A 21,935-nucleotide genomic window follows, 5' to 3' on the forward strand; every position below is an offset into this window, starting at 1 on the left:
TTATTGATATCTTTCCTGTAGGTAGGTGACTGGAACTGCACACAATACTCCAAATTTGGCCTCACCAGTGTTTTGTACAATTTCAACATAACATCACAGCTCCTGTGCTCAGTACTTTGATTGATGAGGCCAACATGCTAAAAGCTTTCTCTATGATCCTATCTACCTGTGACACCATTTTCAAAGTATTACGGATCTGTATTCCCAGATCTCCTTCTATCACACTCCTTGGTTCCCTATCACTCACTGTGTTAAGTCCTACCCTGATTGATCCTCCCAAATTGCAACACTTCACACTTGTCTGCATTAAATTCTATCTGCCATTTTTCAGTCCATTTTTTCCACCTGGCCCAGATTCCATTGCAAGCTTTGATAACCTTCACTGTCCATTACACCCCAATCTTGGTGTCATCTGGAAACTTGCTGATCTAGTTAACCACATTATCATCCAGATTGCTCATAAAGGTGACAACCAACAACGGACCCAGCACACCACTGGTTCACAGGTCTGAAGACAGAGAGGCGACTATCTACTACCACTCTCTGGCTCTTCCCGCAAAGCCAATGTGTGATCCAATCCAATCATTCTTCTGCTGTGGAAGAGGGAATAGAAAATTAATGCTGCTGAAGACCTGTCTAAAATTGGGGAAATATCAAAGGTCCATTAAGCTAATTAGTCAGAGTGAGAGAGAGAGAGATGGCCACTTGTAGGACATAGGCTTAAATCAAAAGTGATTAGTTTTACCTGGATATCTGTCAAACTGTCTATTACCAGCTCTGCTTCTATTAATCTTAATGGTAGAAACACTTAAATAAAAAGAAAGATGAATACTTTAGCAGACTGAGTTGTCCTAGTATTATAAATCATTTTAATATTCTTGGACTATTGTGAAAACTTACCATCCCTTTTTCCAAATACAGTTAATAGAAATGATAGTGTTAGTTTGTATCTGAAAAGCTTCTGCGGCAAAACTGTCTGCTGTTTGAAATATGAGTGTGTTAAAAGTTGCTGGATTTATTTGCACAGAAGTGTAAGAGTTTTCTAGTTAATTCCAAACCAGCAATGAATGGGATGTTCTGTTTGTGTTGGTTTGTATATCTCATTTTAACCCTTTCGCTGACTGATAAGTAAATCCACTGAGCAGGGTTTCAGGTTAAGAGCTTGAGGGTTTTGCTTAGAGGTGGGAGTTGTGATTGATTTTTTTTATATTTTTCATTTTTTCTGTGAGTGGTGTATGTGTGTATGGCGTGGGTGTGTGTATATGTATGGTGTGTGTGTGTATTGCTGAACCCATGTGCTGATATGTACATCATCATACATGTTAGCTTATTTTGGACAAGGAGTCGTTAAGGAGCTGGACTTGCGCAGTGCAGAGGACTTGTTTGCTGCTTCATCTGAAAGTGACGCATCCACGTTTCATGGCTTTGACGACGATGATATGGATGAACTGCTATCAAACCACAGTACTCATTCACCTGCTAGTGATGGTGCAAATTCTAAGTGCAGCGGCTGAATAAAGCGATTTTGGAAATACCTGCTAGCACAAACAAACAAACATTTAATTTGGGCAAGATTTAATGAATGGTGCTGACAACAGTGGAAGGCATTTGTAGCCAGAAAGAGTTGCTGCTGAATTCTAGACCCTTTGTGAAACTGAGCAGAGTCGATGATTTTAATCGTTCATCAATAAACAGGAGAACCTGTCACTCAGAAGATTACTATTGACTTGGGATTTCTTTATTTTAACATAAGGACATTTGATTGACATTAAATGAGAGAATTGGTGGGGGAACAGAGGGACATGATGAGCTGGCTGCACAGTGCAAAGGCCATAAGTTAGCTCCTTCCCTCATGTGTGGGCAGTTCTCTTAACCTACGTTCACCAGTGCAGACGATAATGGACCTTTTCGCCAGTGGAAATGTAGCCTTCACTCTACATCTCTGGTACCTGCAGTGCCCAGCTTTTTGTGGCAGTGAAGGTGAAGGAAGCAGAGTTTTTTTTTAAAAAAATCAGTTTTTACTTTGAAGGAAACACAGCCCCTCTTCAGGGGCAGCCCCTTCTGTTGACTTTCATTCGGCTGAATTGCCTTTACTTGCCCTGCTGAAGGAACCACACCATTGAGCCCATATACTGCCTGGAGCAATATAACGTCAGCACCAACTTTTCATCCCGTTAATTTGAAAGGAAGTCATCAATAACCCTGCAAGGTATGTGACCACAGTTTTGTTTTAACTGGCTTTTAATTGAATATGTGTAGCCTCAATTTGCATGATTAGGATTTATGAATTTTTCCCCCTTTTGGAGCAATATTGAGACCTGAGCTGGTGTTATATTTAATAAAGATGCAGCCAGATTGTTTAAAGATTAATTAATGCATCGGGATCTTTCTTTGATAGACGTTCAGTCTTCTAAACAAACAGCTCTCCTTTACCCTTCTTCAGCAGAATCTCCCAGATGACAGTGGTTGCCATGAAAGCCAGCCCTAAGAGGAGGAAAGGAAGGAAAGAGTTGTGACCACGTTAGCACTGGGCTATTAACCTCCCAGCTCCCGACTAATGGAAGCAGCCTTGGGACTCCGCTGAGCACGTGCAATGTGAAGGAGGACTGCATTGTGAATTGGAGTTTCAAACTTAATCAGACCCACTGTGTGGCTGTTTTTGAGATTTCTGTGGCATCGGGAGAGGCCAATTATTTGGAAATAAGTTATCATAATTTGGCAATATTTGATAATTTAGCATAAACATTTTAATATAGATATTTTATTTTCTTTGCAAAGCAATGGCATCATATTTAATAGTGAGTATGATGCCTGATGAACTCTTAAACAAAAATAATTCAACTCTGCTCAGTTCTGTTGTCAAAGCCATTTATTGAATCTCAGTAGGAGTGCTGCAAGTGGATATGGTAAGTGTCAGGTGTGTCTGTTGCCTGTCTGGAAGTCTAGTCTCATTTTCTATTTATTAATTAGTTCGACCGTAATTTTGCCGTAACACCTCTCCTCACCCCTTTGTGATGAAGTTATGGTATTGTCACCATCAACTGGATGCTGTTGTTTATTGTACAATGTTAAATGTAAAAAAAGGTTCTTTATAAAGTGGATTTAATGCTGCTGAGCTTATGAAAATTTTATTTGTTAGAAAAATAAATTGCCTAATGGTCTCACATTGTGTCCTATTGTTGTGGCTTTCTTTTTAATTTTTGATAGTTCACTTATTTAATTTATATTTTCAATTAATGTTGGGTTGGACAGTGTTATAGAACTGCTTGCTTTAATTATCTAGCTATAGACTGCTGAAATATTGTAATAGCAAACATACTTTCTACACAGCAGCCCTGTCCAGCAGCGAAAGGGTTAATTATGCAATTAAATATAGTTTTTGTCTCTCAGTTCAACTCCTTTTCTCTCATTTTCTATCTCATCTTCACTCTGCATCTGCCATAGTTGATCATTTTTTCTCACGGTGAGGGGGCTGTGGGATGGTGGTGGTTGGGGGGGGGATTTCTTTTCTATCAGTTTCCTCAGCCACACTTTCTCTTGGTTTTTCACCATTCCTAATCTCTCTCCACCACCATTCCACTCTCACATTGTTTCTCCCCAATCCTCTCTCCCCCACTGACATTTTCTCCCTGACCCTCTCTCCCCCAGTCCTTTCCTTCTGACTGTCTTTACCCCCAACCCCTCTCCCCTGCAGTCTGTTCCCCACAGACCTTGTGTTTCCCCTGTCCTCCACTCTCACCTGTTCCTCTGCCTGCGTACTGGATATATTCTTCCCTTTGCCCCCATCCCATTTCTCCCTGCCATTCACTTTTACCCACTTCACCTCCCTTACCCCTCCATTGCCCATCTTTCTCCTCTCTCTCTTCCACATACTTTATATTTCCCACTCTCTGTCCCCTCTCTACTGAACCACTCTTCCATTCTTTCTATCCTCTTCCACACCTCTCTCTCACCCTCTCTCCACAGGCTCCTTATCTCTCCCTCGTCATCCCCCTCCTCTTTGCACTCCTGCCCTTCTCACCTCCTCCTCCTCCATCCCCTGCTCCTCTCACTCCACACTCTTTATCCTCAACCCCCCCTTTCTCTCCTTTCATCTCACACCTTCTTTCTCCATACTTCCTCTCCTTCTGTATCCCCCCAAATCTCTATCCTCACTCTACCCCCCACTCTCCAACTCGTCTTTCCCCTCCTACCCAAACCTCTCTCTCTTCCTATTCTCTCACTCCTCATCTCTCTTCTCCCCCACATTCCCCTTCCCAATGTCTCATTCTTTTCCTCACAGTCACAGTCTCTGTTACCCACCCTCAACCTTTTCCCCTTCCATCCTTCCCCACTTTCCCTTTCTCTCCTTCCCAGCTTCTCCTTTTCTCATCTCTTCCCTCCTCCTCTCACTACCCTTCCCTCCCCCCTCTTCTGCACTCTCTCTCTCCCTTTCTCTTTCCCTGAAACACTCTCACCCCCTCCCCTTCTTACTTTATACTCTCCCCATTCACACTCTCGTGCTTTCCCAACTACTCTCTCTACTCTCTTCCACACTCTCTCACATTCTCATCTCTCCAATGTCTCTTCTCCGCCCTTCTTTCACATCTCTCCCTCTCTCCTTTTCCCTCTCTCACCCTCTCTCTCTTGTCCCCATCTCTATCTCTCCCCAACTCCTTTTGTTCCTCTAATCTTTCTGTCTGCCATCCCTTCCCACATCTCTCCTCCCCGTTGTCTCTGCGACTCAGGAAATGGTGTGTAAACGTCTCCTGTTTGTTGCATCCCTTCAGGTCACCCCACCTGTTTGCAGTTCACAGTAAATATGACTGCTGCTGTGAAAACCTATCACTGGCAATGTATTGAGTGCAAATCCTGTAGCCTGTGCGGAACATCTGAGAATGACGTAAGTTTTTTTTAACCTGTCCATCATCTATGACACTTTTTAATAAAACCCATTTTTAGTTGAATCCGTTTCTGGTGTGGTTGTGCCCGTGAGTTTAACTATCGATGAGACGGTTTCCCCTGACCCAGGCTGTGTTTACTCAGCAGTGGTCAGGATACTGTAGCTGATCGCCATACCCAAGGTTGAGGAAGTGAGCGGACTGGAAGAACAGTTGTTCTTCCTGCCTTGAATCACAATTGCATCAACTGAAAACGTTTGGAGCAGCTAAAGCCTGCATTGAGTTTCAAATCTTTGTGCAGGTTTTTGTTTTCCACCAGGTGACCCAGAAGTTCCACCTCCTCTTCAACCGTTACAGAGCCCTGGGCGTGAGTGAGCACAGCACCTCCGTCTCTGAGTGAAGGGCCGAGCTTTCTCGTAATCTGACAGCATTTTGCGGTCAGCAGTGTAACATCCTGCCTCAATATATCTGCCGCCTTGCCTTTCTTCCTAAGGTGAAGCGTGTCTGGTTGGCAGCCAGCATGAGCTTTGAAGTAATTAATCTTCTGTGCATGATCACAGTCGCATCATCCTGCCCTTAACCCCCATGTGGTTTGAAGATGAGTGAAGTCTCACCAGAAAGATCAGCTCGTTGCTGCAAAGTTAACAGTACCCAGCCCTTTCTAACTGGCCCCAACGGCAGTGAACCGTGGAGAAGCAATCCACAGCTCTTCAGGGGGCTGGTGAAGCCAGTCGAAAATACATATTTGATGCAGATACCTCACAGACTGCATTATTCTTGCAACGTAAACCTTAGTGAGAAGCAGGGTTACCGCGCTGGTTGTTTTCAATCTGGCACAAGCCTTTGTTAAATCTGCCAAATGCTTCCCTTGCAGTGTGAGCTCACAAAAACTTTTAACAATGTTGAGATGTGCAAGCTGACAATCTAAAGCTCAAATCTAATGTTTTACAGATTTCTGTTGGGGCATTGTTCAGTCAGACTTTGACAATTATTAAAACTAAACCTTGTTGACTAGTGAAAGCATGACTTGTATCAGAATGTGTTCGTCTTTCTGGTGGCCTGGTGAAGCAGCAGGTAAGCTCGGGCTGAAAAGTCGATTGCTTACTCCCCACAATAGACACTGCCTTTCCTCAAACAAGAGAAAATCTGCAGATGCTGGAAATCCGAGCAACACACACAAAATGCTGGAGGAGCTCAGCAGGCCAGGCAGCATCTATGGAAAAAGAGTATTGTCGAAGTTTCACGCCAAAACCTGCCTGAAACGTCGACTGTGCTCTTTTCCACAGATGCTGCCTGACCTGCTGAGTTCCTCCAGCATTTTGTGTGTATTGCTGGGATTTCCAGCATCTGCAGAAGTTCTTGTGTTTATGGTGTGCAATAGGTTTTCCCAGACTGATGAGTGTTTGGATTTTAGTTTTCTTTTGCACTTTCTGACCACCGATCAGCCAAGCGTGAAAATCAAAACAACTGCCAAGGCTGGAAATTTGGAATGAAAGGTGAAAAAAAAGGAAATGTGCAGTGGGTGGGGTAGGATCTGTGGAGATGGAAACGGGAGATGTCGTTGGAGGCTGAATATCCTTGGTCAGAACTGGGATGAACACCATTGGTGATAGGCTTCAGGGAGGCTGGGGGTGGGGAGGAAAGGAAAATTTACCTCAAAAGAATGGGTGGAACCAGGGTGGCCATGGGGATAAGCTGTAAATGAGGTCAACTATTAATGGGCTAGTGGGGGCATTTGGAACAAGAGGACTCCCAGCAGATGAGGGAGCTTCTGTTTTTAATTAAGCTCTCTCATCCAAAGTAGCATGATAATCAGAACATGCTGCGAGATTTTGTGGAGGAGCAGGCTCGAAGGGCCGAATAGTGCTCTCCTGCTCCTGGTTCTGGCTGCCAACTGCTTGTTGCATCGTGTGACTGCTGAGCTGCTCCTTTTGGCTGGGAGCTTGCTTGGTTTCTGGCCAGTTGTCTAGAGCTGAAAGGAATGGGTAACTCTTGGTTCAAGCCAGCCTCTCTCACACATGGATTCCTCCTGTATAACCTGTCACCAACTAAGCTGCCAATGCATGGTGTTCCAGAAATGCAGTGCTTTTGAAAATCAAGTAATCTTGATCAGAATAGGGTCACCTTCTATTTCCTGTTTTAGAGTATTGCAGAGGAATGCTCGTGTAGATACATTTAAGATTGTAAAGGGTCACGATGTCGAAATGACCACAAGTGGGAATGACAACAGTGAATGGCAGTGCTGGCGAGAAGGGCCAAATGGCCTCCTGCACCTACTGTCTATTGGGAGAATCTCAAATGAACGGGCATTGGCTAGACCACATTTGGAGCACCGTGTATAGCTCTGGCCACCACACTTCAGGAAGGATGTGATAGCAATAGAGAGAGAGTGCAGAAGAGATTTACCAGGTTGTTGCTTGGAAAGGAGAGATTAGACATAGGAGACATAGGAGTCTGAGGGACAACCTTATGGAGAGGTATACACAGAATAAATAGAATTTAGTTCCAAGTAAAGGGAATTACAAAGGCATGAGAGGGGAGCTGGCCAAAGATTTAGTGTGAAGTTAGAGGATTGGGAGTTTTTAAAAACCAAAAAAAGGCAACTATAAAAGCCGTTAGGAGCGAAAAGATGAAATACGGAGATAAGCTGACCAATAATGTCAAAGAGAATATCAAAAATGTTTTCAGATATACAAACGAGTAAAACAGAGGTGAGAGTGGATATGGGACTGCTGGACAATTACACTGGAGAGGGAGTAATAGGGGAGCAAGGAAACGGCAGATGAATTTAATAAGTCTTCACTAGCAGTATTGTAGCAGTCCGAGAGTGCCAGGGGTAGGAGTGAGTGTAAATGCTAATACTAAGGAGAAGGTGCTTAGGAAGCTGAAATGTCACCTGGATCAAGTGGACTACACCCCAGGGTTCTGGAAGAGGAAACTGAAGAGATTGTGGAGGCATTTGTACAGATCTTTCAGGAATCACTAGATTCTGGAATGGTTCCAGAAGACTGGAAAATTGCAAATGTCACTCCACTCTTCAAGAAGGGAGGGAGGCAGAAGAGAGGTAATTATAGGCTATTAGCCTGACTTCAGTTGTTGGGAAGCTGTTGGAGTCCATTATTAAGGATGAGGTTTCGGGGTACTTGAAGGCACATGATAAAATAGGCTAAAGTTAGCATAGTTTCCTTAAGGAAAAATATTGCCTGACAAATCTGTTGAAATTCTTTGAGGAAATAACAAGCAGGATAGATGAAAGAGAATCAGTGGATGTTGTTTACTTGGATTTTCAGAAAGCCTTTGACAAGATGACACACATGAGGCTGCTTAACAAGATAAGAGTATTACAGGAAAGATACTAGCATGGATAGAGCACTGGCTGATTAGCTGGAGGGAAAGAGTGAGAATAAAGGGAGCCTTTTCTAGTTGGCTGCTGGTGACTAGTGGTTTTCCACAGGGGTCCAAGTTTGCAAACAATACAGAAATAGGTGGAGGGGCAGATAGTGTTGAGGAAGCAGGGGGTCTGCAGAAAGCAGACGATTGGGAGAATGGGCGAAGAGGTGCAGAAGGAATATAGTATAGGGAGGTGTATGGTCATGCAATTTGGTAGAAAGAATAAAGGCATAGACTATTTTCTAAATGGGGAGAGAATTCAGAGGTGCAAAGCGTCTTAGGAGTCCTTGTGCAGGACTTCCTAAAGGTTAACTTGCAAATTGAGTTGTTAGTGAGGAAGGCAAATGCAATATTAGCATTTGTTTTCGGAGGACTGAATATAGGAGCAGGGATGTAATGTTGAAGCTTTATAAGGTATTGCTCAGACCTCACTTGGAGTATTGTGAGCAGTTTTGCCCCCCATATTTAAAATAAGATGTGCTGGCATTAGCAAGGGTCCAGAGGAAGTTCATGACATTGATTCCAGGAATGAAAGGGTTAATGCATGAGGAGCTTTGATAGCTCTGTGCCTGTACCCACTGCACTAGAGTTTAGAAGAATGAGGCGAGATCTCATTGGAATGTATTGAATATTGAAAGGCTTAGTTAGAGTGGATGTGGAAAGGATGTTTCATGTAGTGGGTGGGTCTAGGACCTGAGTACCAGCCTCAGAATAGAGGGGCATCCCTTTAGAACAGAGATGAGGAGGAATTTCTTTACCCAGAGGAAGGTGAACCTGTGGAATTTATTGCCATGGACAGCTGTGGATGCCAAGTCATTGAGTATATCCATCATTAAGGACCCCCACCACCCAGGCCATGCTCTTCTCTCTGCTGTCATTGGGAAGAAGGTACAGAAATCTCAGGACCCAAACCGCCAGGTTCAGGAACAGTTATTACCCCCTCTGGCCTCAGGACCCAAACCGCCAGGTTCAGGAACAGTTATTACCCCCTCTGGCCTCAGGACCCATGCCCCCAGGTTCAGGAACAGTTATTACCCCCTCTGGCCTCAGGACTCACAGCCCCAGGTTCAGGAACAGTTATTACCCCCTCTGGCCTCAGGACCCACGCCCCCAGGTTCAGGAACAGTTATTACCCCCTCTGGCCTCAGGACTCACAGCCCCAGGTTCAGGAACAGTTATTACCCCCTCTGGCCTCAGGACCCATGCCCCCAGGTTCAGGAACAGTTATTACCCCCTCTGGCCTCAGGACCCATGCCCCCAGGTTCAGGAGCAGTTATTACCCCCTCTGGCCTCAGGACCCACGCCCCCAGGTTCAGGAGCAGTTATTACCCCCTCTGGCCTCAGGACTCACAGCCCCAGGTTCAGGAACAGTTATTACCCCCTCTGGCCTCAGGACCCATGCCCCCAGGTTCAGGAGCAGTTATTACCCCCTCTGGCCTCAGGACCCACGCCCCCAGGTTCCATATTTCAGTGACAAAGTTTCCTAGTTTGGATAGGATCAACACTACAATCCTGAGGAGAGTGAAGGAAAGTGGACAGGAAACTACTGCACGAGAGTCGGTCACAGAGCAACGGGAGGTGTCTCAGATGCCGATTCAAGATGTTCAGGTTAAGAATAAAGAGAGGGACTGACAAACATAGAGTCTCCGATGTTGGTGTACAGAGGATAGGGTGTCACAACAATCAAGCTCACATCAGGCACTACAAAACTTGCTACAGTATAGGCAGTTTAGAAGGAGAAATTTGTAAAGGAAGGTGAAGATGTGAAAACATACTGGCTTCTGACATTGAAGAAAACAGGAAGATAAAGAGCAAGCTAAGGGAAACAATTGGAGTCATTAGGGTCCAGAGAGGTGACTTGTGTATGTGGAGGGTTTTAATAATAACTATCAGTTACCTTTTCAGTAGAAGGGACAGTGTTGTGTTGTGGTTAAGGGAGGTTGGCGTCTAGTACTGAATGAGGAGCTGGTATATTGAAAAATGGATAAATTGCCAGGCCTGGATAAAATCCATCCCAGGATGTTAGAAGAAGCACAGGAGGAAAGTTACAGAGGCAATCACTGCAGGAGTGGGGTGGGCCAGAGGACCAGAGCAGGGAGGAGGGAATATCAATGCAGGTACACTCCTGTGTTGGTCAGTAAGAGGTCTGGGCTCAGAGGGACAGTGTAAACCTTCACAGAGAGAGGTACAGGTTACTCAACAACAACAGATTTGTTTATCAGACCTTCCTTGTTACCTCCTCGGGGAGTTCACTGAGGCAGTGTTTGCTGCAGTCTGTGTGGATTTTCCCAAGGCCCTGCACGTCAGATCAAAAAAGTAAGGTAATAGGGGATCCTGGGGGTGGGTGACATGTTGGATCCAAAGCTGGAGTAAAGTGTGATGGGGGACGGGTGTTTTTATGACCAGTGAGGTCTCACAGGGTTCAGTATCCGGTCTTGTGGGTTGATGGTGAATATTAATGATTTAGACCAAACGTAGGGGGAATGATTACAGTGTTCATAGAATTGATGGAAGATCCGGTGTAGCTGACAGTGGGGAGGAAGCCTTTAAAGGCTGCAGGAAGTCTGAGAATGGAAAGTGGAATTTAAAGTGTGGTTTGGTACCCAGTCCTGAGGGTTTGATGGTGAATATTACTGAGTTAGATCAAACGTATGTGTTATGTGTGAGTTATATGTACTGTATTGTGCACCTTGGAGGTGTACATGCATACAGTTGAATGACAATAAACTTGAACTTGAATTTGTGGGAAATGATTAAGATAGATGTTAATTGTCGTGTAGCTGACAGTGGATTTGAATGGTTTATGGACTGCAGGTGGGTGTAGAAAGTGGAATTTAATCCAGAGAAGCGTGAGGAACAATGTGTGGAGACAGGTTTACATAAGAAAATTAAAGAAGGTTGGTGTATTTCTTCACACATCCTTAGGGTGGCAGACTGGATCAACCTGGTAGATGGACCTTCATTTGCCACGGGCCAGCACAGCTCCAGAGGCCCAGCATCAATCCTGACTTGCTGTGCAACTTGCAAGCTCCCTCTGCGACTGTGAGGGCTTCCGCTTAGTGCTCTGGTTTCCTCCCAGATCCCCAGAATGTGAAGGTTGGAAGATGTGTAGGTAGCAGTAGAATCCGAGGAAAATTGGGGGGATTATGGGAAGAACAGGCCGTGGAAAATTAGTGTGGAGATGAGATCACACTGAGCCAGTAGAACTCAGCGATCCAAGTGACCTCCTATGCCATACTGCACAGAAACAGGCCCTGCCCAACTTGTCCATACTGGTCCCATTTGCCATTATCCCTCAGTGTTCCCGTTCAAATGCCTTTTAAATGTTGCTGTTATTGTTGGTATTCTATTGAAAATACAAAGAAGCTGCAGAAGCTAGAAATCCAAAGGAAAACCGAAGTGTGAAGTTATACGGGAACTGTATGCACTGGTTGAGCCATTGTCTGAGAACTGCCTCCACTTCTGGTCACCACCTTCCTGGGAAGCTGTGATTGTACTGGAGAGGGTGCAGGGGGACGAGAAGTTCTCACAGGGTCAGTGTTCTCCACCTCTTGCCTCTGAGTCAGATACCGTTGGATTTTGTGCTAGAGCACGGGCACTTCACTCTCAGCGTCCCCTCCTGGGCGAGTGTGCCTCCCTCCACTCTGAATCTGTGCACTCTGCGGTGGTGGACAATCCCACTCTGGGGTGCCACAGGTGGGGCTGGGGGAGTGTGGCCTGTTCCTCCTGCTGGTTATGAGGAGCTTCTGCAAACTGCAGCAAACATGGAGCGATGGTAACCAGTGCAATCACTCTGTTTAGTGCAGGAGTTCCCAACCTGGCGTCCACAGACCTCTCTCTTAGTAATAAGGGTCCATGGCATTAAAAAAGGTTAGGAATCCCCTGGTTTAGAACATCCACCACATCAGGGATTCCTGTGAGCCAGGTGGGAATATTAAACTTTTCCAAGGCAGTTTTGAGAACACCCTCAAATCATTTGCTAACCCCCTTGCTGGTCCAGCTGTCTGTTTCAAGAGCCTGATTAACAAGACCTGTCCATTGTATCTGACATAGCGTAATTAGTTGGGGGTGGGAGTAACAGACAAAATGCTGGAGAAACACCATCGATTATTTATTCATCTATAGATGCTGCCTGACCTGCTGAGTTCCTCCAGCATTTTGTGTGCTGCCCTAGATTTCCAATATCTGCAGCATCTCTTGTGTTTATGTCGGGGATTGGAGTGGTGACTGCTGCAGCTTGCTTAGAGAGGATTTTGAAGAAGCAGAGTTGGAGACTCCTCTGAGTGTCTTTGAGTTCCTGCTAGAGGTAGTAGTCATTCCTCTGAACAAGAGGGTTAACTAGTTTGTTATTGTCATTGTTGTCACATAATTGAAAATCTTGTTCTTGTGTACTGTTCGTACAAACCAATTCATTACACAGTACATCGAGCTAGTAACAGAGGTAGAATGTAGAATAGACAGTAGCAGCTATAGAGAATGTCCTCTGCAGCTAGACAATGCTAGGACAACTGCCCAGCAGGCCATGAGTTTAGAGCTGGGTTTGGTTTTGTTGAATTTGGTGCTGAATCCTCAGGGCTGCAGGCCGATTAGGTGGTGTCCTTGACCTTTGTTGGAACAGTGCAGGAGTCAGGGTCAAAGTGACTGACAAATGGACGTTCAAAATCACTCTTACAGCCAGGCACCCTGCCACCCTCAGAATCCAACACCTTAGCCTTGTGTTAGAGTTGTCTAGTAGTAATGAAAGGTCTGCCAACTGCATTACGTATAGTTGCTGGGTATTTCTAGCATTCAGCTGGGTTCCAGCAGCTGTTCTGATCTGTGTCCACTGCTCCAGCACTGTCTTTCTCCCTCTTGTCTGTTCTCCTCCATTGTCTCCTTATATCCAATGGCTCTGCAGCTAACCAGCCTTCGCACTCTCAGTCCGCACCACCAGCACCTACATTTGTGTCCACAGCCTGCCTCAGCCTTCTTCCAGTCACAGGCTCTTCTCTCTCTGGTCTCAGCTGCTTAAAACATGCTTCCCACTTCTGGTGAAAGATCAGCATCCTAACACTTCTGTTTTTCTCTCCACACTCTCTTCAGCCTTTTCTACTTTTGGACTGGCAATGCCTGGAGTTTCATGGTCTTCCTGTTCTCGTGACACAGAAGATATAGAATAGTTTCATGTCTAACTGCCAACTTGCTTCAGCCCTAAGTCAATAACATCTGATGGTTTCAGTCTCAGTTATTCATAAGCTCACTGCCCAGTACACTCAGATAGGTTTCTGGATTTTTAATCCTGTGCTGGTTGTTTGCCTGAGTAACCAACGTGTGTACCTCCAGGTAATTGTTAGGTTCTGGTGATTGTGAGAGTTTCATTTTTTGGGAGGTCTTGCCTGATGTCTGTGGAGAACTGCAGAGTGCTGTATTCTAGATCCTGCACAGGACTGATAACGTCCTGTTGTTCTCTGACTTCCATAATCTGTATCAACGACTGGAAGAGGAGGCCAAATGTTGATGATGCAGTAACTGGAGGCAGTATGGACTGTGAGAAGTTACAGAGAGGGTGGTGCAGGGAGATCTGCACACAAGGGGTGAATTGGGGGGAGGGAGAGCAGAATATAGTGTGGAAAAGTGTTCATTTGTTTTTGTAGTTGCCACAAGTGTCGGTGTTAGGGATCTAATGATGAAGGAACAAGTCAGAAATAGGCCATTCGGCGAGGTCTCAACCATAATTGTAACAATTCTTCTCTCCTAGTTCAATGTTCTGCCCTATCGCCTTGAATTCCTTATTATTCAGATTCTGTTGGTCTTTTCAATGCAGTTATCACGGTCCTCTGAGTAAACATTCCCTCCTAATTTTAGTCCTAAATGAGCTACCTACTGTCCTGTGACTAGATCTTCGGCACCCTAGAATTTTTATATAGTTTCAGGTGGAATGGCCTCCACAGAGCCCTGATCTCATCATCATCGAGGCTGTCTGGGATTACCTGGAGAAACAGAGGCAGGCAAGATGGCCAAAGTCTGCAGATAAACCGTGGCAAGTTCTCCAAGATGCTCGGAATAACCTGCCAGCTGATTTTCTGATAAAACTGAATGACAGTGTACCCAAGCAAACTGATGAAGTTTTAAAGGCAAATGGTAGTCACACCAAATATTGACTTGATTTAGAATTTTTTTTACTGTTTATTGCTCTTTATAGTATTTTTTGATACTTAGAAACTTTACATTTTGTTATTTTTGAAAGCATCTTCACTTTGCAGTTTTTTTTACCTGTACCTAAGACTTTTGTACAGTATTACCTTGTTTCAATGAAGGGGGCCATGCAGCCAGTACACTGGCTGTCAGACCAATCCCAACAGTCTCTCTCATTCTCCCATTTACTTCCCTGAAACCCATTCTCCTCACATCTCCACCAGCTCTCTGCCCCTGGATTCTAGCAGTCACCTCCACCCTGGGGCAAACAAGAGTGGCCAGTTCACCCATCAACCCACATGTCCCTGGGATGTGTGAGAAAAATGGAGCATCCAGCACAATCACAGAGATGATGTCCTGATCCCACCGACAGATGAAACATTCTCACAAGGCCAGGTGGACACAGGGATCGTGTTCCCCTGGCTGGAAGTCTAGGTGGACACAGGGATCGTGTTCCCCTGGCTGGGAGTCTAGGTGGACACAGGGATCGTGTTCCCCTGGCTGGGAGTCTAGGTGGACACAGGGATCGTGTTCCCCTGGCTGGGAGTCTAGGTGGACACAGGGATCGTGTTCCCCTGGCTGGGAGTCTAGGTGCACACAGGGATCGTGTTCCCCTGGCTGGGAGTCTAGGTGGACACAGGGATCGTGTTCCCCTGGCTGGGAGTCTAGGTGGACACAGGGATCGTGTTCCCCTGGCTGGGAGTCTAGGTGGACACAGGGATCGTGTTCCCCTGGCTGGGAGTCTAGGTGGACACAGGGATCGTGTTCCCCTGGCTGGGAGTCTAGATGGGCACAGGGATCGTGTTCCCCTGGCTGGGAGTCTAGGTGGACACAGGGATCGTGTTCCCCTGGCTGGGAGTCTAGGTGGGCACAGGGATTGTGTTCCCCTCGCTGGGAGTCTAGAATCAGGATAAGTGGTTGGGCATTCAGAACTGAGAATCAAATAAATGTCTTTACCCAGAAGGTGGTAAATCTTTGAATCTTTCTACAGGGGGCTGTGGAGGCTCAGTCATAGATCAATAGATTAGTGTATTCTAAGGAAGATGTAGGATGTATATATGAGAGACCAGCCACGATCATCTTAAATGTATAACCACCACGAGGGGTGGAATTCCTGCTCCAGCTTCTCTTGTCACATTTGGAAGTTTGCAAGTTACTTCTGCATTCAGAGAGTATTTCCAAATGAATGTTTCTTTTCATCTAAGCTACCTCCCTCTTTGCATCAGAGCAGATGAAGGGTCTTGGCCCGACATGTTCCCCCTACCCTATCCCACCCCTGCAGACGCTGCCTGACCAGTTGCTTCCTCTTTGCATTTTCCTCCCTGACTTCTCTTCCCAGTCTCATGCTGCAAATACCCTAACTGTAGCTCGAACAACTGGCTTGCTAAGTAGTACATTGTGTTGATTATTTGAAGACAGTTTTATTTTGAAGATGTACACAAGGTGACATTTTGGCACTTTAGTAAATGGAACTCTCTTTATTTTCTAGGACCAGTTGTTGTTTTGTGATGACTGTGACCGGGGTTACCATATGTACTGTTTAAACCCACCAATGGTGCACCCTCCTGAAGGTACAGTATTCACTAGCAGATGTGCTGTCACTTAATTGAGATTTTCTGAATCCCCAGAAACTTGCTCTCAACCCCTCATTTTTGTTTTGGTTCAACTTTGTGACCCCAGTCTGGATGGATTTTACTAATGCGTGTGAACGAGCTCCTGCGAACCATCGATGTGCACAGTTGAGCATGGTAGTCCTAAGAATTATGGCCTTATCAGAATCAGAATCAGACTTTAATCGCCAAGTACCTATGCACATACAAGGAATTTACTTCCGGCAGATGTTGTCTCTCTGCTCATAACAATAATAATGATAGATATAAATGAAAATATAAATTATACATACAGGTAGTGCAATCCAAGTAATAGTTAGCCAACAGTTAACCGGCAGTTAACTGTTCAGCAAAGTGACCGCAGTAGGGAAAAAACTTCTCCAGTGCCTATTAGTCTTAGTCTGGAGGGATCTGAAGCACCTACCAGATGGATTGTGGCAATGGTGGGCTCATTCTTCCTGCTTGAGGTGGGTTACAATCCCCTGATGCATATTTCAACAACTACTGCACTCAGTTGTCATGGCTCAGCGAAGCAGAGGACTACGACGACGGAAGGGGAGGCCCGAGGGACTGAACAGTGGCACAGCTGGTAGAGCCACATTTCGCAGGGTCAGTCCTGACCTCTGACCTTGTCCCTGTGGAGTCCCTCCATGACCATCTGTGTTTTAACCAAAAGCCCCAGATTCCACACAGCCAAAAGGTTCGTAGTTGGTGGCTGTGAAGTTGTGTGTGTGAATGGAAGAATAAAGTAGAATTGCTGGGTGTGCTGGGAGAATGGGATTAGTGCAGGATTAGTTTAAGTGGGTGGTGGTTGATATGGAATCAGTGGACCAAAGGGACAGTTTCCTTGGTTAACTTTCCACAGACTGTTGTTGGTCGGGTGGGTGAAGCTCACAGGGTCACAGATGGACAGCTAAGGGTGTTGTGTTCCTAGTTAGGGCCCTCTCAGGCTCGGTGTGTCTCTCACTCTCCTGGACAGTGGTCACAGAAGGCCAACAGCTGTGAGAGACAGGCTACACTATTGACCTTTACTGCGGCAGGGTATCTGATCCCATCTCTTCACCACAGTGGCAGGGAGGAGGCTGCAGGCAGATCATCCCCAGTCTCACAGAAGGGTGAGGCAGGGTCAAAGGACCAAGTGACCTTCCGCTCCTAATTCATTGGTCAATGGCAGTGGGAAGAGTTGAGATGTTGGTCAATGCAGGCAGTCGTGGGTCAAAAGCACGGAGCAGGTTCTAGCGAGCTGAATGACCTCACAAGGTCAGTAATCTTGGAGCGGCTACCGTCACTGCCTCACAGTGCCAGAATGCCAGGTTCGATCCTGACCTCGGGTGTTGTCTGTGTGGAGTTTGTATGTTCTCCCTCTGACTGTGTGGGGTCCACCCCACCCCCTCAGGTGGGTACACCTGTTTCCTCATCCCAAAGATGTGGATCGGTGGGTTAATTGGTCACTATAAATTGCCCTTGGCGTGTAGGAGATTGGTGGGAAGAATAGCTAACAGGAAAGGTTAGGGGGGGAAATGCCAATGTAGACTCAATGAGCTGAATGTTGACCTACTTTGGAAGGGAACTTGGAAATATCTGTGCTCTGGCCCACTGCACAGCCTTGCCATTCACTGGGCTCCCAGCACAGACAGAGCACTGGTCTGCACCACGCCCACACACTCAACTCAACAGGTCTCTGACCATGCCTACAAATCCCACTGTCACGGTGTGTTTAGTTTCTGGCTGATTACACTGGGCTGTGTGTGGCTCTCTCCTCCCACTCCCTTTGAAGATTGGTTTACTGTTGGGACGTCTACCAAGATACAGTGAAAAACATTTGTTTGTATACCATCCAGGCAGATCAAGCCATGCTTAAGACAGTAAAACGGGAAAATGAATGCAGAATATAACTATTAATATAAAGATTAGCTTTACTTGCCAGACCTACATTGACACCTGGAAACATTCAGTGAAATGCATCGCTTGTGTCGAATCAACTCAGCGAGGATTGTGTTAAGCAGCTGACAAGTGGCGCTGTGTTTCCGGGGTCGACATAGCGTGCCTAGATTCACTAACTCTAAATGTAAGTCTTTGGACTGTGGGAGGAAACCAGAGCACCTGGAGGAAACCCACATGCTCATGGGAAGAGCGTAGAAACTCCTTAAAGACAGTGGCGAGAATTGAACCCCAACGTTAATCGCTGGTGCTGAAATAGGTCCATGCTACTGTGCTGTCCTTCAGCTTCTGTACCGGTGTATTGCAGGCCGACAACGTGCAAAGGCCACAATGAAGTCCATCCAAAGTTCATATAACTGTCCATACCCAACTCTATGTCCCACGTTCCACAATCCCTATTCAAGCCACAGCCAGCATGTGTAGCTCCCTCTTACCCTCCATACCCTCTCTAGACCGGGGCCGTCCTCTCATGCCCTTTTCCTGTCTGCTGGACAACCATCCGGGCACAGGGTGACAGAGCCACTTTTCTCACTCTTAAGGGGTAGGAAAGGGGGAAAGTAACAAGCTAAGTTTGTTGACCAGCGGAGTTCTTCCAGAGCTCTGTAAGTTAATCTGTTGTTTCTGCCTGCTCTTGTCCCACTGAATTTACCTCGACTCTATCTTATCAATGTGCCCAACCCCTTGTCCACTCCCTTCCTACGCATGTGATGCCACGCATGCTTTCAAAAACATTCACTGGCTTGGTTACCTCTCATCTGAAAAGCCTGATAAACCACTTTCAGTGAGGTTAGTGCAATCCATAAGTATCGGTTTGCCTGCGGTGTAAAGGGGAAAAACAGCAAAATGCAAAATGGGATGGGTTGAAGGAGAAATGTATGACATGCAACGATTAGAAGAATAGTACTGTTGAATAGTCAGTACTTACTAAGACATGCTGGGAATTTGTAAACATTATGTTCTTTCTCATCTACAGGAAGCTGGAGTTGTCACTTGTGCCTGGAGCAACTGAAGGAAAAGGCTTCTGCTTGTGCCGGCAAACCCTAGTTCAGTGTCTTCAAGTTTTATATTTTTTTAATTCAGTTTAATGTAGATGCCCATGGTCAGTACTTGCACATTCAGGCTAAAATATGAACCTTTTACAAAGTGTGAAGATGAAGCAAAGTATTACTACATTTAGCCTGTAGTCCAATATTGCAGTCATGCCAAGTTTGATGATTGTCACCTCCCTGTGTATGACAGTGTCGTTAGAATCCTCACTGGCTGTAGTTTACAGTTCCATTGCCTTTAGCCACTCAGCTCACTTTGCAAAATGACACAAAGATTCCCATCTTCTTAAACATTAATAACTGAAATTGCCTTTGAAGTTCCTAATTAGTTACTGAAATATCCCGAGTTCCTATTTACCCTAAAGTTGTGCATTTACAAGATTTGGTAAAAAAACAGTAAACTACCGGTAAATATTAGTTTGTTTGAAAGTATATTGTCCAATAAAACAAAGGAATAACAGATAACTCACGGGAGCATGAGACTGGGGTAATATTTCCAAATGGAGCATTGCCCTAGTCCCATTCCCTAGCTCTGTGAAACACCCGAGCCTCAGCTAACGTGGCTCTACGGAACGTAGTCAGAGACTGAACAACCAGTCATCAATCCTGATCTTAATGTTGTACACTACAGAAATAGCCAGTGTTAACTTTAAACTTGAAAGTTTACATTCAACAGCATTATTGTTTTTTTACACGTGTTCATTATCAACCTGAACAAGTTGGCAAGATTTTTTTTATCAGCTGTCTGTCAGTTTGTGTTTTTCATTTGAAGACTTGCTGTTGAGAATAGTTGCTTCAGAGAAGGTCTAACACAAAGCACCAGCTCGGCTCTATCCTCTCAGTTCACTGTCGCATTCTAACATAACTTCACTCAGTTCCTAAATAAGATGCCAGTATATTCTATGATAAGGTGAAAGATAATTCCATTATATTAGACTTTGGTGAGAGTATCAATGTTTTTGTGGTTATTATGTGGTGTTAATAATCAAGAATATTAGCATATCTGTATCAGTATTTTATAGAGCTCATCAGATCTAATACCAGTGTAGAAATTGTGTGTGCTTATCTGTTTACAGTTCAGATGCTCAAGGTAGTCTATTAGTGTACTTTCTTGTCACTGTAACCAAGGAACTGGGAATTCTTGTGGTATGTCAATGCTGCACTGTCAGAGATGTGCTATCTTTTGAGTGAAATGTTACACCAAACCCGTCGGCCTCTTTGGGTAACGGACCCTGTGACACTAGAAGGTGGGTTAACCTGGCTGACTTTAAGCCTTTCACCAATCTCACTAAACATCTATTACTTTTACATATTACTCTGCAGATTTCAAAGTCACTACTGTGGTTTCCAGTAGTTCACAAGCCAAGGGCACTAAGATTGTGAATGACACTACAGAGAGAAAAAAACAGACTGGGTTTTGTTTTTAATTTATTTCTGAATATGCCCCACGAGAGCTCATTGTATTTTGGAGTTAGCCCAACAATTAGGCTTCATGGTTCTCCCCAACCTGCCACAAGCCTCTTGTGTTGACAAAGTTAAATATCAATGCACACCTGCTGCTGGGGTGTGTTAATTCAGGAAGATCCCCGCTGCCTTTTCTCTTTAATACGATGTGCCAATGGGAATTCACACTGTCTTATTTTGCAGGTAAGGGGAGGTTTTGTTTAACTGCTTGATGCATCTCCTTCCCTGTATTCATGCATGCAAGCTGCCATTCCCAACACTAGCCCCCCTTACTAATCTCCTAGGGACCACTTCCTTTCTCTGCATGCAGTGGGTCCCAGCCCAGCGACCTTCAGGCAGGATACGAAGAAAGCATCACAGCCAAGCTCACTACGTCCACTTCGCCCTTTGAATAGAAGGAAATGAGCTGTCTGAACAAATCCACCACACCAGTGTTATCTCTATTTATTTATTGAGATTTGGCATGAACCCAGGCCGCTGGTACCGCAGACCCTCACGGGCAGCGGCCAGAGATGAACCCAGGCCGCTGGTACCGCAGACCCTCCCGGGCAGCGGCCAGAGATGAACCCAGGCCGCTGGTACCGCAGACCCTCACGGGCAGCGGCCAGAGATGAACCCAGGCCGCTGGTACCGCAGACCCTCACGGGCAGCGGCCAGAGATGAACCCAGGCCGCTGGTACCGCAGACCCTCCCGGGCAGCGGCCAGAGATGAACCCAGGCCGCTGGTACCGCAGACCCTCACGGGCAGCGGCCAGAGATGAACCCAGGCCGCTGGTACCGCAGACCCTCACGGGCAGAGATGAACCCAGGCCGCTGGTACCGCAGACCCTCCCGGGCAGCGGCCAGAGATGAACCCAGGCCGCTGGTACCGCAGACCCTCCCGGGCAGCGGCCAGAGATGAACCCAGGCCGCTGGTACCGCAGACCCTCCCGGGCAGCGGCCAGAGATGAACCCAGGCCGCTGGTACCGCAGACCCTCCCGGGCAGCGGCCAGAGATGAACCCAGGCCGCTGGTACCGCAGACCCTCACGGGCAGCGGCCAGAGATGAACCCAGGCCGCTGGTACCGCAGACCCTCACGGGCAGCGGCCAGAGATGAACCCAGGCCGCTGGTACCGCAGACCCTCCCGGGCAGCGGCCAGAGATGAACCCAGGCCGCTGGTACCGCAGACCCTCCCGGGCAGCGGCCAGAGATGAACCCAGGCCGCTGGTACCGCAGACCCTCACGGGCAGCGGCCAGAGATGAACCCAGGCCGCTGGTACCGCAGACCCTCACGGGCAGCGGCCAGAGATGAACCCAGGCCGCTGGTACCGCAGACCCTCCCGGGCAGCGGCCAGAGATGAACCCAGGCCGCTGGTACCGCAGACCCTCACGGGCAGCGGCCAGAGATGAACCCAGGCCGCTGGTACCGCAGACCCTCACGGGCAGAGA

At 46.3% G+C, this 21,935-nt stretch overlaps 1 protein-coding gene across 10 annotated transcripts in view; it reads left to right on the forward strand.

Annotated features, from left to right (window-relative positions):
• The window catches only part of dpf3 (double PHD fingers 3), a 149,988-nt gene extending 128,917 nt beyond the window's left edge, over window positions 1-21,071 (forward strand). For 3 of the 10 annotated variants that reach the window (XM_073040422.1, XM_073040424.1, XM_073040425.1), the window contains 3 exons: window positions 4,770-4,882; window positions 15,934-16,015; window positions 18,969-21,071. In XM_073040422.1, the coding sequence (XP_072896523.1) occupies window positions 4,770-4,882; window positions 15,934-16,015; window positions 18,969-19,039 (266 nt within the window). In that variant the 3' untranslated portion in view covers window positions 19,040-21,071. Of the gene's footprint in view, window positions 1-1,326; window positions 2,210-2,443; window positions 3,434-4,769; window positions 4,883-15,933; window positions 16,016-18,968 lie in introns of those variants that run through there. The other 7 variants (XR_012098301.1, XR_012098304.1, XM_073040423.1 and 4 more) reach the window with 6 other exon arrangements.
• The last annotated feature ends 864 nt before the right edge of the window (window positions 21,072-21,935 follow it).

This window comes from Hemitrygon akajei, chromosome 3 (assembly GCF_048418815.1).
Source record: "Hemitrygon akajei chromosome 3, sHemAka1.3, whole genome shotgun sequence".
Taxonomy (NCBI): Eukaryota; Metazoa; Chordata; class Chondrichthyes; order Myliobatiformes; family Dasyatidae; genus Hemitrygon; species Hemitrygon akajei.